General features: G+C 42.8%; 1 protein-coding gene across 1 annotated transcript in view; it reads left to right on the forward strand.

Annotated features, from left to right (window-relative positions):
• The window catches only part of MGAT4A (alpha-1,3-mannosyl-glycoprotein 4-beta-N-acetylglucosaminyltransferase A), a 91,702-nt gene that overhangs the window by 40,181 nt on the left and 38,918 nt on the right, over positions 1-12,603 (forward strand). Inside the window, exons 2-3 of the mRNA XM_056862091.1 lie at positions 9,120-9,287; positions 10,078-10,218. Coding sequence (XP_056718069.1) covers positions 9,120-9,287; positions 10,078-10,218 — 309 coding nt within the window. The remainder of the gene's footprint in view (positions 1-9,119; positions 9,288-10,077; positions 10,219-12,603) is intronic.

The raw sequence follows: 12,603 nt of genomic DNA on the forward strand, positions 1-12,603 counted from the left end.
CTTAGCTTCTGAGATCTGACGAGATCAGGCTAGCCTGGGCCATCCAGGTCAGGGCTAATAAGCATGCTGTGGTTAAATTGGGGGGGATGCGTGGGAGCTAGGGTTTCCAACCTCCAGGTATTAGCTAGAGATCTCCTGCTATTACATCTGATCTCTAGCTGATAGAGATCAGTTCACCTGGAGAAAATGGCTGCTTTGGCAATTTAACACTATGGCATTGAAGTCCCTCCCCAAACCCCACCCTCCTCAGGCTCCACCCCAAAAACCTCCAGCCTGTGGTGAAGAGGGACCTGGCAACCCTAGTGGGAGCTAAATGTTCAACCATTTCCCTATGTTGTAACTTCGTTCTGATCTGATTTAAGCCATCTCCTGTGGCTGCTATCATGTTCAAATCTATTAATGTCTCTCCTGTGCAATATGTGGTTTGTCCCTACAAAATTAATTCTAAATATTATCCTGCACAACGATGTTGTCAAAAATTCTGTCATTCTCTTCCATTTCACAATGTCATCTGTCCTATATTTTCTCCTTTACTACACTCATTTCCCTCCAGCTGCACAGCAGGAAATGTGTTTTATTATAGTGTGCTTTATAGGGAATTACCATGGAGACATTCCCTCTTTCCCTGGCCCTTACCTAAATGCTTATGCAGCTCACACCAGTTAGCACTCATAGCACCTTCTAAATATGATGTTGGTTTCAAAAGAGAGGCATGTTTAGCAAAATGATTGAGCCAAATACCTCACACACTCCTTGAAGGGGGAGTTAAGTAGTTTGCATTTATGGGTACAATGAAACTGTAGGGAAATGCAGCACCATAGGAACCCTTTCTGTTTTCTACCACTTGTTCAGGCTGTAAAGTTCCACCTGAAAATTGTTGCTGAAAGGTACAGAGATTTAAGAATTTAGCAGAAAAACGTTGTCTTCCCTATATTGTCTTCCCTATATTTGTTCAAGGGCCTCACATTCCCTGTTTTCTTAAGATAAAGCTGCCCAGTACTATTAGCTTCTCTTAGATCAGCCTCTTCATTTTTTTCAGTCTTCTTTGCGTTCTTGTTTGGCATTTCATTTTGAATTTATCCCTGCTAATCAAAAATGGGCACAGTGGTTTCCAAACGAAGCTTTACTAATAATTTGGACTGTGATATTAATATTTTGTGGCAGTTGCTGAACTTTTTGAGGTTGGCTATTGATGCCTGGTGGCTTAATGAAAACCGTCAGCCCTCTTTGCTTGATGAATCTCTTGCAGAGAGCAGAAGTGCTTATTAATAGTCCTCAAGCATATGACCACTTCTAATGGATCTCAGCTCATTGCTGCTGTTTCAGTTCATGAAGTCTTCTTGTGCTGACTGTTCAGTTAGCTGATCTTCATTTTAAAAGGTAAAGGTCCCCTGTGCAAGCACCGGGTCATTCCTGACCCATGGGGTGACATCCCATCCCGACTTTTCCAAGGCAGACTTTGTTTGCAGGGTGGTTTGCCAGTGCCTTCCCCAGTCATCTTCCCTTTACCCCCAGCAAGCTGGGTACTCATTTGACTGACCTCGGAAGGATGGAAGGCTGAGTCAACCTTGAGCCGGCTACCTGAAACCGACTTCCGTCGGGATCGAACTCAGGTTGTGAGCAGAGCTTTAGACTGCAGTACTGCAGCTTAACACTTTGCGTCACGGGGTTCCTGATCTTCGCCCTTCTGTATATGGGGAGTGGGGGGCAGTGGATTATTGCTTCCTGAAAGGAAAGGAAGGGTTGAACAGACAGCTTTCTTAGATTAAAGAAATCCCCTAAAACAACAACAGAACGCAAACTATGGTTAAAGCTGCCAATTTCACATGCCAATGTAGATGAAAAAAATATCTTAGAGCTGAGGGTGTCACTGAATGGTTTTGGTGTTCCTTTTTCTTGCATCTGTGAAACAACAACTATGGAATAATGTTCTTTATGATACTATTTATATATTATTCTGCTCTTATTGCATTGTTTGAAATTGTCTCTGTGAGGAAGTCAGACTCACAGAATCTGTGTGAAAATGTCAGACTCATAGAGCAGGGGTGGGAAACCTTTTTCCTGCCAAGGGCCTTCTGCATATTTATAACATCATTTGGGGGCCATACCAGGCGTAGATCTACCGGCATGGGGAGGGGAGAGGCTAGGGTTGCCAGGTCTCCAGCCACCACCTGGAGGTTGGCAACCCTAGGAGAGGCCATGCAGAGAAGGAAGAAAGGGGAGGGAGGGAAAGAAGGAAGGAAAGGAAGGAAGGAAAGAGAGGGAGCGAGAGAAAGAAAGAAAGAGAGAGAAAGAGAGAGGTTCCTGGTTTCCCCCCCACACACACACACATGAAAGCTCCCGGCCGCAATGGGGCAAGCCTCATCAGCTTCTCCCCCCTGCAAAAAAAAAACACACTTGCAAGCACCCGGCTGCATAGGTGGCCGGGCACAATCGGGGTGAAGCCTTCGCTGCTTCCCCACACACACACACACACACAGGTGGGCAGCCCTGCGGCAGCAATGGCAGCAGCTTCTGCGGGAGAGCCTGCGGGCAGCAGCTTCTGCGGGAGAGCCTGCGGGCTGCAGCCATTGATGTCGTGGGCTGTTTACGGCCCGTGGGCCGGAGATTCCCCACCCATGCTCATAGAGTCTGTCAGTGAGAAAGTGAAGTAAACAAAAATTGCCTGCATTTTTAAAGAGGCTTTTAAAAAAGTTGAGTGTCCTTTAATGGAGGAATGAAGATGACAAGTGTTAATGCAGCTTGGTGTCTAAAGTGTGATTCCCATCTTAAGGATTGCTTGTAGAAGAATATGCTTGAAAATATTATGGGAATATGAGGTCTGTGAGCAACACTAGCCAATAATTTCTATGGCAGGACCCATTCTTGAGAAGTCCCTGGGGTTGTAACATTTTTCAAATGTTGGTTAACTAGTACCTGTTCTGCTTAAGGATTAAAAATTACATCAATAAGATATATGTTCAAAGTGTCCACTAATGGACATTAGGTTCATATAGGGTTGCCAGCTCCTGGTTGGGAAATACCTGGAGATTTTGGGGTGGAGCCTGAGGAATGTGGGGTTTGGGGAGGGGAGGGGCTTCAATGGGGTATACTGCCATAGAGTCTACCTTCCAAAGTGGCCATTTTATCCAGGTGAATTGATCTCTGTCACCTGGAGATCAGTTGTAATAGTGGGAGAGCTCCATCTGCCACCTGGAGATTGGCAACCCTAGGTTCACATTATAAATTCTGACTTAATATAACAAAATCTTATACTGGGATACGTTTTGATAGTCTTTAAAGTGCCACTGGACTCTTGTTTTGCCGCTGCAGATTGACATGGCAGCTCATCTTAAATGTTTCCCTTTCAGCTGATCACAAGTAGTCATTTCATAAAACTAGCCTATTGTTTGGCGGACTTTTGAAACTGACTGGGTCAGTGAGATTTTTTTTTGTACTGTGATAAGATACACCAGACTTTTACTGCGTCATTTTGTAGATGGGCATTTTTGTTTTGTTTTGCTGAGGAGACTCTGCAGTGCTTTACCTATTGCCACTTGCACACATTTTGATTAGATGTGGCTAAATTTTATGCATGTGTAATGCAAATATTGGCTTGGATCCCACCTAGATTTCCACAGGTCTAAGGGGTGATTTTTGTTGATCCTTCTATGGAAAACCTCTGATTCCCCTAAACTATTTCTGGGACCCCCCTTTTCCTCAGGAGCAGCGTTTCAGGGTGTTTTGGGCTGCCACAGGAATAGGTAGAAATTGCCCCCCTGTGTACCGATGGAAATCTAGACAGGATCCAACTCACTCCATGCTATGTGTCCATCTTGTAGGTGGCTGTGAAAAGAGAATACAAAATAAATCCAATTTGGAGGGCCCTTTAATGCTTTTTTTTAGTCAACATTAATTATGTCAGAGCTAGAATTTTGAAAATGATTAGTTTTTCATGTCTTATTCTCATGTCTTATAGTTCTCATAATGATGGGATTCTGTCTTTATATTCAGTTCCTGAAAATTGTAAAAGGGCAGTTTGTGCTCGGTAGAAGTGTACAAGCATGTAGACCTCTTTTTCATATTCCATTTCGCACACCAACACATAGGTGTACTACTCTCTTGGATAAAAACGGATTAAAATGCACTGCCCAAACTTACAATGTGTATATCTGAGATGAGATGCCCTATTTGAGATGTGCTTCTAGAAGTTTGGTGTGCATTTTCTGTCAAAAACAGAAATACAGGTTAGAGGCTGGTTGGTGTACTTTAGATGTTGGTGTGACTCCAAAAAAAGCACCTGTGCCTTTCAAATGTAATGAGAGAACAGACCACATAACAGGCTTATTAATGAATGAGGGAGTAAGTTACTTTGGACTCTGCAGTGTTTAGAAAGAAATTAGCCTTATTTGTTCCTTAACAGGACAGTTATTTGAATCAGCTTGTGGAACTGATCTCTGTTGCCTGGAGATCAGTTGTAATAGCGGGAGATCTCCAGCCACCACCTGGAGGTTGGCAATCCTAGTTTAATCATCTCCTAATTTTTTGTGTGTAGGCAGTTGTGGGTGAATTGCAGGTACCTGTTGTACATGTCAGGCACATTTTAGCCACAGTGCATCCTCTTTGGTTTACAAGCCACGCAAACAAAGTTTATATCTAGTTTTGTCCACAGTTAATCTTAAAATATTACATTGTAGCTCTTTTACTGTTCAACATATACTGCTACTAAAAATTGTAACAGATCCCGGGAGACAGTGGATTTAGCCCTACCTTCTGATCAGTCTGGAGGGTGATTTTTATGGTTCTTATCTAAGTCTTTGCTTTTGGGCTCTCCTTTAAAACAAACAAACCAATCTCTCTTATCCTTGTAAAAGTTGCTCTTGTTGAATGCATAATGTTTTATTTACTCAGGTACTGGCACCAATGACATTGCCATGCTACCAAGCCGATCGGGAGAGCCCCAGAATACCGAGACACCACCATCTGTTGCTATCTGACAGATAGGCCTGAAATACCTTTGCAAAACAAGCGATGTCCTTTTAGGGGGTTGCATTTCAAGGAAAACTGGAAAGAGTGAAGGGCAAGGGTAAGCCTAGCCTTTTTTTTTTTTTTTTAAGCAGCACAGTAAAGTGCATGTTGGTTTGACAGTAGCAAAAAGAGATGAAGCCTCAAATCAATGTGATTTTTGTATTGGGAATCAGAGTTTTTTTTAGAGTAGGCTGATTACAGTTGTGTGAGGCTGGAGTGTTCCTCTGAAGGATACTGGTGGAGAAGAGGGAGGCCCTCATGGCAAACATTGGTTTTCAGTCCCATATGATACCTTGCACAGTCATAAGATTGGGTTATAAGATTGGGTTATAAGATTGAGGAGTCTGGCAGCACAAGAAAAACATTTATATTTGAACAAGGCTTCTAAATTATATATGGTTTGATCATGTATTGCTTGAGTATATTGGCTTGGATCCAGAGATCCACTGCAAATGCAGTGAAGTGTACAGTATGTTTCTTGGCTGACCCCTTGAATAGAAAAGCTACTCCTGGGAATTGGAAGACGCTTGAGAATGGATAGATCGGAATGTAGTGTAGGAGGCCTGCACTGAGAATGGGAAATTGGCATAGATCCATTCCACAAACTCCACTGCATTCATAGTACTTTGGATTGAAGTGAATATGTATAGTGTTCTCTGTATGATTAAGGAATAGTATAGTATTCCCAACTTGCCAAGTTCTTCTTCACAAGAAATAGGGTTGCCAACCTCCAGGTACTAGCTGGAGATCTCCTGCTATTACAACTGATCTTCGGCCGATAGAGATCAGTTCAACTGGAGAACATGGCCGCTTTGGCAATTGGACTCTTTGGCATTGAAGTCCCTCCCCTCCCCAAATCCTGCCCTCCTCAGACTCCACCCCAAAAACCTCCCGCCGGTGGTGAAGAGGGATCTGGAAACCCTAATAAGAAAGCAGTCTTAGAAGAATCATAGAAATATAGGTTTTGGCTCTGACATGAAGCAGCCCATACAAGAGCATATGGGACCATTGTTGGGCTTGAGAGGAGTCATTGCTTGTTCATTGGTGCGTTCATGAGGGTGATCAGTATGTAAACACACTGATTCCTATAGTGGTGGTTATTTAAATGTCCTTTGAACCAAGTGAATGTCCCATGTGCCCTGGGGGGCATTGTTGTGTGACTTGTGGTATATCTGAAACCAGCAAAAGGGACTCTCTTGTGGCATCTCGTCCAACCACTACCAGAAGATAATAATGCAACTGAAGGACTAGGTATGGTCATCTCTGGTCATGGATACTTGTGGATACAGAACTGAAAGTGACCTTGGTATATTTTCCACTTGGTATATTTTCCACTTCTTGGAGCGATGGGCACTTTCTTAGACAGAATCTGATTTCTTTAACTTGGTCCAATATCAGTGCCTGTCTCTGGAACGAGATGATGCTATAATGGAGCGCAGAAGCATTCTTCGCACTTTCTGTGAGAGTAGGGTCGGGAATGGGTCTGTCTTGTGGAAATGTGTGTTTTAGGCCTACTCTGTTTGAGAACAGATTTGAAGATGGAAAAAGGTTGTAAAATGAAACCACTGAAGGTGCAGGCACAGAGCTACTTTTCTCAAAATGTCAGCCAGTTCAAATATTTACATTTAATTTCTAAAGTACTGTGGATTGTACAGTAACCGACTTCTTTGTGCTGTTGTGCAATTTCTTGAAATATATCATCTGTTCTGGCAGTTCTTGAATGCTGTACTATGTCCGTGTGTCTTTTGGGATCTTGAAACCAGTTCTGGAAAATTTTCACTTTATAAAAATACTTCAAAAAAAATAAAACATTCTGATCCTGTTATTGTAACATTTGCTACTGCTTAGCAGTAAGAAAGGACTGTTAAGGTCGACACAAGTTTTGTTTGGAGTTCTTGCAGAAATTTTATTCGACCCCCTCCTTCTGTGCAATCTTCAACACTATAAATAGCAATATAAATAATCTAATGATTCTGGAACCTTTTTTTTGGTGTTAAATTTTGTTAGGGCTTAAAATAAGAAACCAGTTTAGCTTCCTTAAATGTCAGGGAAGGAACACAGAAAGTCTTTAAATCAGAAACTTAGTTCCAAAATGGCTTTTAAACATTGGCTATCATTAACTCTGTTTTTACCTATGCATTTTCAGAGATCACGAAAGCTGAAGGCAGGCTTTATAGGATGGAGGACAGGCTTGTAGAAACTCTTCTGTGTTTCCCCTTCACTTGCAGTGTGGAAAATGCTTATTTGAAGCAATGACCACGGCCTGCTGGAAGTACAAAGAAGCATCCTAGCACTGAAAGGACTCAGCTGGCACATGCCCCACTTACTTTTGTTGGAGTTTGTTCCAACTGAAATCCTTTGACAGTTAGGTCATGACAGTTAGGTTCTATTATCTTTGGCTGGAAAGGGCTGATAGGTTTATTATGAAGAGGCATGAACAGGAAGAATTACTTTGTTGAATGGCTCATGATTCTTGTAATGGGGGAAAAAAAGGAATGCTTTAGGTATAAGAAAATGTTGTGGGCTTTGTTTTTCAAACTAGGTGCCCAGCAGTACATACAGGTAGACACAAACATGGGAGCCAGCATCATTCCCCCCTCCCCCTTTGGGGTGAGGTTTGTCTTCACTTTCACTGTGAAGCTGAATGTGCGTCTGCATCACATCTTCTATTCTAATAGCAAAGTTGGCAAATCTTTCGATACTTAAATTCAGTGACTGGAGTTGTGAATGGGCAAGACGGATCTTTCTATAAACCTGAAAAGGGCCCCAGGTTTGCAGGAAAAAAATCTGAAATCTTAGGAAAAAAACTGTGGGGAAAACAGACTTTAATGAACTCAGAGGCATGATGAGAATCATTTCATGGCAAGAATGTTGGAAGGGAGAGGAGCTCTTGGAAGCTTAAGCCATCAGTATTCCAGTAAGACAGAAATGCAATAGAGATTTCACTATGATGGGGGGGAAATTAAACTCCAATGAAGGGAGCCCACTACCCAAATAAAGAAAATCTACTCAAAGTCTTTATTCTAGAAAGGGAGGTAGATGCTTGTAGATTATCAGTGCATTCCTAAGGAGAGTTACTCCAGTCTAAGCCCATTCATTTCAATGAGCTTAGACTGGAGTAACTCTCCTTAGGAAGTAGAAAAGGGCAAGAGTCCAATAGCACCTTAAAGACTAACAATAATATTTTCTGGTAGGGTATGAACTTTCGTGAGCCACAGCTCACTTCTTCTCCTTAGGAATGCACTGTATGTTACCAAAGTACAAATCCTCCTACCTGGAAGAGAAACTTATATTAGGATCCTGGTGGAAGCAAGGTTTCTTAACTGAAAACGATTTTTCTTTATGATCTTCTTTTCTTTTTTGTCCTCTCCTTTTGAACTGTTGGGATTTAAAAAAAAACTTCAATCAGAAAAGGATATGCTTTGAATTGGGAATGCAAACACCATGAAGTTATCATGGGTGGTTAACCCCCTGCTTGCTCTGCATCTCAGGCCTTTGCTGGCCCTGTTGTTGTATCTCCAGAGGAAATGTTTGGCCACTGTGTGAGTTAGGATGCTGGACTAGATGGACCACTGGTCTGATCCAGCAGGGCTCTTCTTATGTTATTACAACTGATCTCCAGCCAATAGAGATCAGTTCACCTGGAGAAAATGGCCGCTTTGGCGATTGGACTGTATGGCATTGAAGTCCCTCCCAAGCCCAAACCCTGGCCTCCTCAGGTTCTGCCCCCAAAACCTTCCACCGGTGGTGAAGAGGGACTTGGCAACCCTAGGCTGGGTGTTTCCCTGCGCCTCTGACTTCTTCTGCAGCGAGGGAAGGGGGGCTGTAGACGCTGGGACAGCGTCTCGGGACATAATGGAAAATGTATTTCTAGAGGTGATGAATTTCTTAATCGAAATAATTCAAAAGATACATCTTGTTTTTCTGCGAAATAAACTGGTAGTCTGTGTCATTCCAGCAAACAGAAAAATTGTGAATATGTGAATGCGAGTCCGTTGTTGAGATCAGGAATGAAGTGCTTTAAATTTTGTTGCAGAATTGTAAACTGAAGTTTGACTTGTGACAGCTGCTATTCTCTAACAGCAAATGACCTGATTTATTTTTATTTCTAGAAAGGCTAATTGCTTATCAAAGGGAATTTCACGCTTTGAAGGAACGTCTTCGCATAGCTGAGCACAGAACCCTCCAGCGCTCCTCTGAATTAAATGCCATCCTGGAGCAGTTCAGACGCGCGGTGGCAGAAACAAATGGAAGTAAGGATGCACTGAGCAGCGTTTCAGGTACAGGTTGATGTGTTTAAAATGTGAAATGTTCATTGTGATGGGCAGGAAAAGATTCTGCCCCCCCCCCATTGAGCTTGGACCAATCAGATTTGAAAGGCTGACTGGAATGGGGGGGATTTAGGCAGTTTAACTACCAACTACCAACTGACAAAAAGGAGAGTTGGGTTCTAGAGGGAGAAGGGGCAGGAGGTATCCTGGGTAGGCAAGGGAGTCCATTAGGGACTTTACAGTTTTATGTAGACAGGCAGGGTTTTGGTGCTATTCCTGTATAAAAACAGTGAACAACTGTCATGCTATTTTAAAAATTATTTTTGATCTCTCTACTGGGTTTGATAGGTTTTATATGCTGTTTTACTGTATTTTAATATGCTATGATAGAATTTTTTAAATTTTGTTCTACTGTAAGCCATCCTGAACATGCAGAAGAGGAGAATATCTATTTTTAAATAATTAAACAAATTACATTCTTATATGTCTGAAACATCTTGGTGGTGGAGGGAAGTGCCGTCAAGTTGCAGCTGACCTATGGTGACCCCTTAGGGTTTTCAAGGCATGAGACATTCAGAAGTGGTTTGCCATTGTCTGCCTAAGCATAGCAACCCTGGACTTCCTTGATGGTGTCCCATCCAAGTACTGACCAGGGTTGACATTAGTTAGCTTCTGAGATCTGATGAGATCGGGCTACCCTGAGCCATCCAAGTCAGGGCCCCTGAAGCATCTTATTCTTATAGTTTTATTAGGCTTCACTGTTGAATAAGTAGTTATCTCTCTTGTGTCATGTTTTCAGATGAAACATTAAAATTGTTGAAGGAGCTAACAAGCAGAAAATCTCTTCAAGTGCCAAATATATATTACCACTTGCCTCATTTGCTGAAAAATGAAGGAAGCCTTCGGCCTTCTGTGCAGATCGGCCTTGGAAGAACAGGAGGTAAATTGACCAGATTTACATGATTGATACACTTAAATATATGTCCTTCAGGCTTTGTGGCTGTAGCTATAAGTTGGAGTGACTTCCAAAGCAATAAAGAAACCTTATTTCTTTTGCTGATTGTATCTTAGAATTCAGTTTGAATCCAAGACGAAAGAAGTTTTGTCTTCAACCTTCTCTTTTATTGTCTTATGCAGATCCCACTCCTTTTGATTTTAAGGTATACAATAAAAAAACACTAATCTGAAATAGCATGTCTTTTCTTAAGATTAAAAAAAATAACAATGCATGGAGTTTTCTCATAAGCTCATAAATTTAGTAGATAAGGGTTTCCATGCTGTGTAAGTTCTATAGAGTATGAAATGTAGAATAGGTAATTGGACCATCTCTAGCTGTTCACTGCTTTTTGTGAATGTCCAAACTGTCCCCGTTTTTTTAGTAGATGATTTTATCTGGATCCAGTGAGCTCTTTCATGTGAATTTGTAAACTTGCACTCTCCAGTTGGGATTACTATTTCTTTTCCACAGCTCACCCTATTAACGAGATGGCTTCTGACACTCTGAAGTCATTAGATATAGGCAACGTATGTTCGGCAGGAAAAACCTTTAAGACATCCTGATCAGTTTGGCCGTCCACAAATTGTGACTGGGCTTGATAGCCAACTATTGTTTTCTACTAGCCTGCTGTAAAATCCACCATAATAGTATTTGTAACAATAATATACTTACTAGAATGACTGGAATTTATACTAATGGTGTTAATAAAAAGGGAACAATAATTTAAATGTAACAAATTATACATGTTTTGTGTGTAAGACCCCAAGTTTAGAGACTGCATGTCCTGGTAAAAGGATCTTCTGGTAGCATAACTGGAATGAGCTGTAGCGGAAATCAACTGCCAGTTAGAATGGACAGTGCTGGGCTGGTTGGACCAATGGTCTGATTTGGTAAAGACAGTTTCATATGTTCATGGCTACAATCTTGGACCTAGCAATAAACCCCCATTAGACCCAGTGGAAATTCTACATATGCATATGATCAGATTGAACATCACTGAAACACAGATTTGGAAAACTTTTTTGGTGGTTTTTTTTAAAGAACTCTGTTCTTACCTGCTAGTTGATCAGCATCAACATGTTTAAAGAGCAGTGCTATGTGAACATTCGTTCTTCTCGTTCTGGGTGAAGGTCATCTTGAACTCGCGGGTATTGCTATCACGTGCCCAGGGAGGCAGGACTTAAAGGATTTTTTCATCCACTTCCTGTCCCCTGGGCGGGAGATCCAGTTTCCGTCCTGCCTTGATCAGGGTGGCAGCGTAGTTTGTGAACTCCGACGTCTGTTAGACTTTGTTCCTTCTCCTGACTTTGTGGTCTGTTTTTGTTTGTTCCTCTGTCTTAGTGTTACAGTGAGTCGTCCTTCCCTTTCATTTTTTCTGTTTGCGGCCCCAGCCGCAAGACCTCCCTTCCCTCACTGTTTTTCCCCTCAGTCTCCGTCTTTCCCTCGCGCTCCCCACTTTGCCCTCGGGGCAAGATGGCAGACGCAAACCGGGATTCGGATTCCAATCTCCTCTCTGAGGAGGATCGCGACCCTGCCCTCGTCGCTTCGGCAGGGCGGAGGCAAAAAGACCGCTCTGCCGCCCACGCATCTGAGGCTATCCCTCTGGGCGCGGACGGCCCTTCAGCGCCTAAAAAGCCGCGTTCAAGTGAACCGGCCCAAAATGGCGCGAAACGCGGAGAGCCGCGCAGTTCGCAAATTTCTGCAGGGGACGCCATTTTGGAAGGCTCCTCTACGGCTCAACAGTCTGTGCAAGGGGGTAACGTATTGAATTGCGAGTCTGAGGCCCCCCTTACTAGAAGGGAAATGGTTGACTTGTTTAATGGTGTGCTTGATAGACAGGCACAAATGATGATGGCACTTAAGGAGTCGTTGGCACCATTTATTCAGGGCGCGGATTCGAATCCCGCACCTAAAACAACTCAAGCCTCTCAGCGGGAAAGGGAGGGTTCCTCTGCTTCCCAATGGCACACAAAAGCAGCGCTTAAAGCCCCCCTCCCCCCCCAGCTAGCTCAAACTCTCGAAGACGTGTCTTCTGTTAATTCTGAGAACGAGGAGAGAGAAGAAGGGGAATTTGAGTCCGACGAGGACACCCCGGTCCTTTTAGAGGATCAACTCCCCCTCTTATTCGCAGCGGAAGATTTTCAGGGTTTATTGAGCAAAGCCTTGCTGGCCCTTGACCTTAATGAGGATCCCACTCCATCTGTGGATCCCACTTCTAAGCCTAGAAAAAAGGGAGCTGCGGAATTTTTTCCTAGCACAAAACCAAGGCTTTGGGAAATCCCATTCCCTGAATTTTTTGAAAACCAGGTTCAATCAGAACTGGATAAG

This window comes from Euleptes europaea, chromosome 16 (genome assembly GCF_029931775.1).
Source record: "Euleptes europaea isolate rEulEur1 chromosome 16, rEulEur1.hap1, whole genome shotgun sequence".
In the NCBI taxonomy this organism is placed as follows: domain Eukaryota; kingdom Metazoa; phylum Chordata; class Lepidosauria; order Squamata; family Sphaerodactylidae; genus Euleptes; species Euleptes europaea.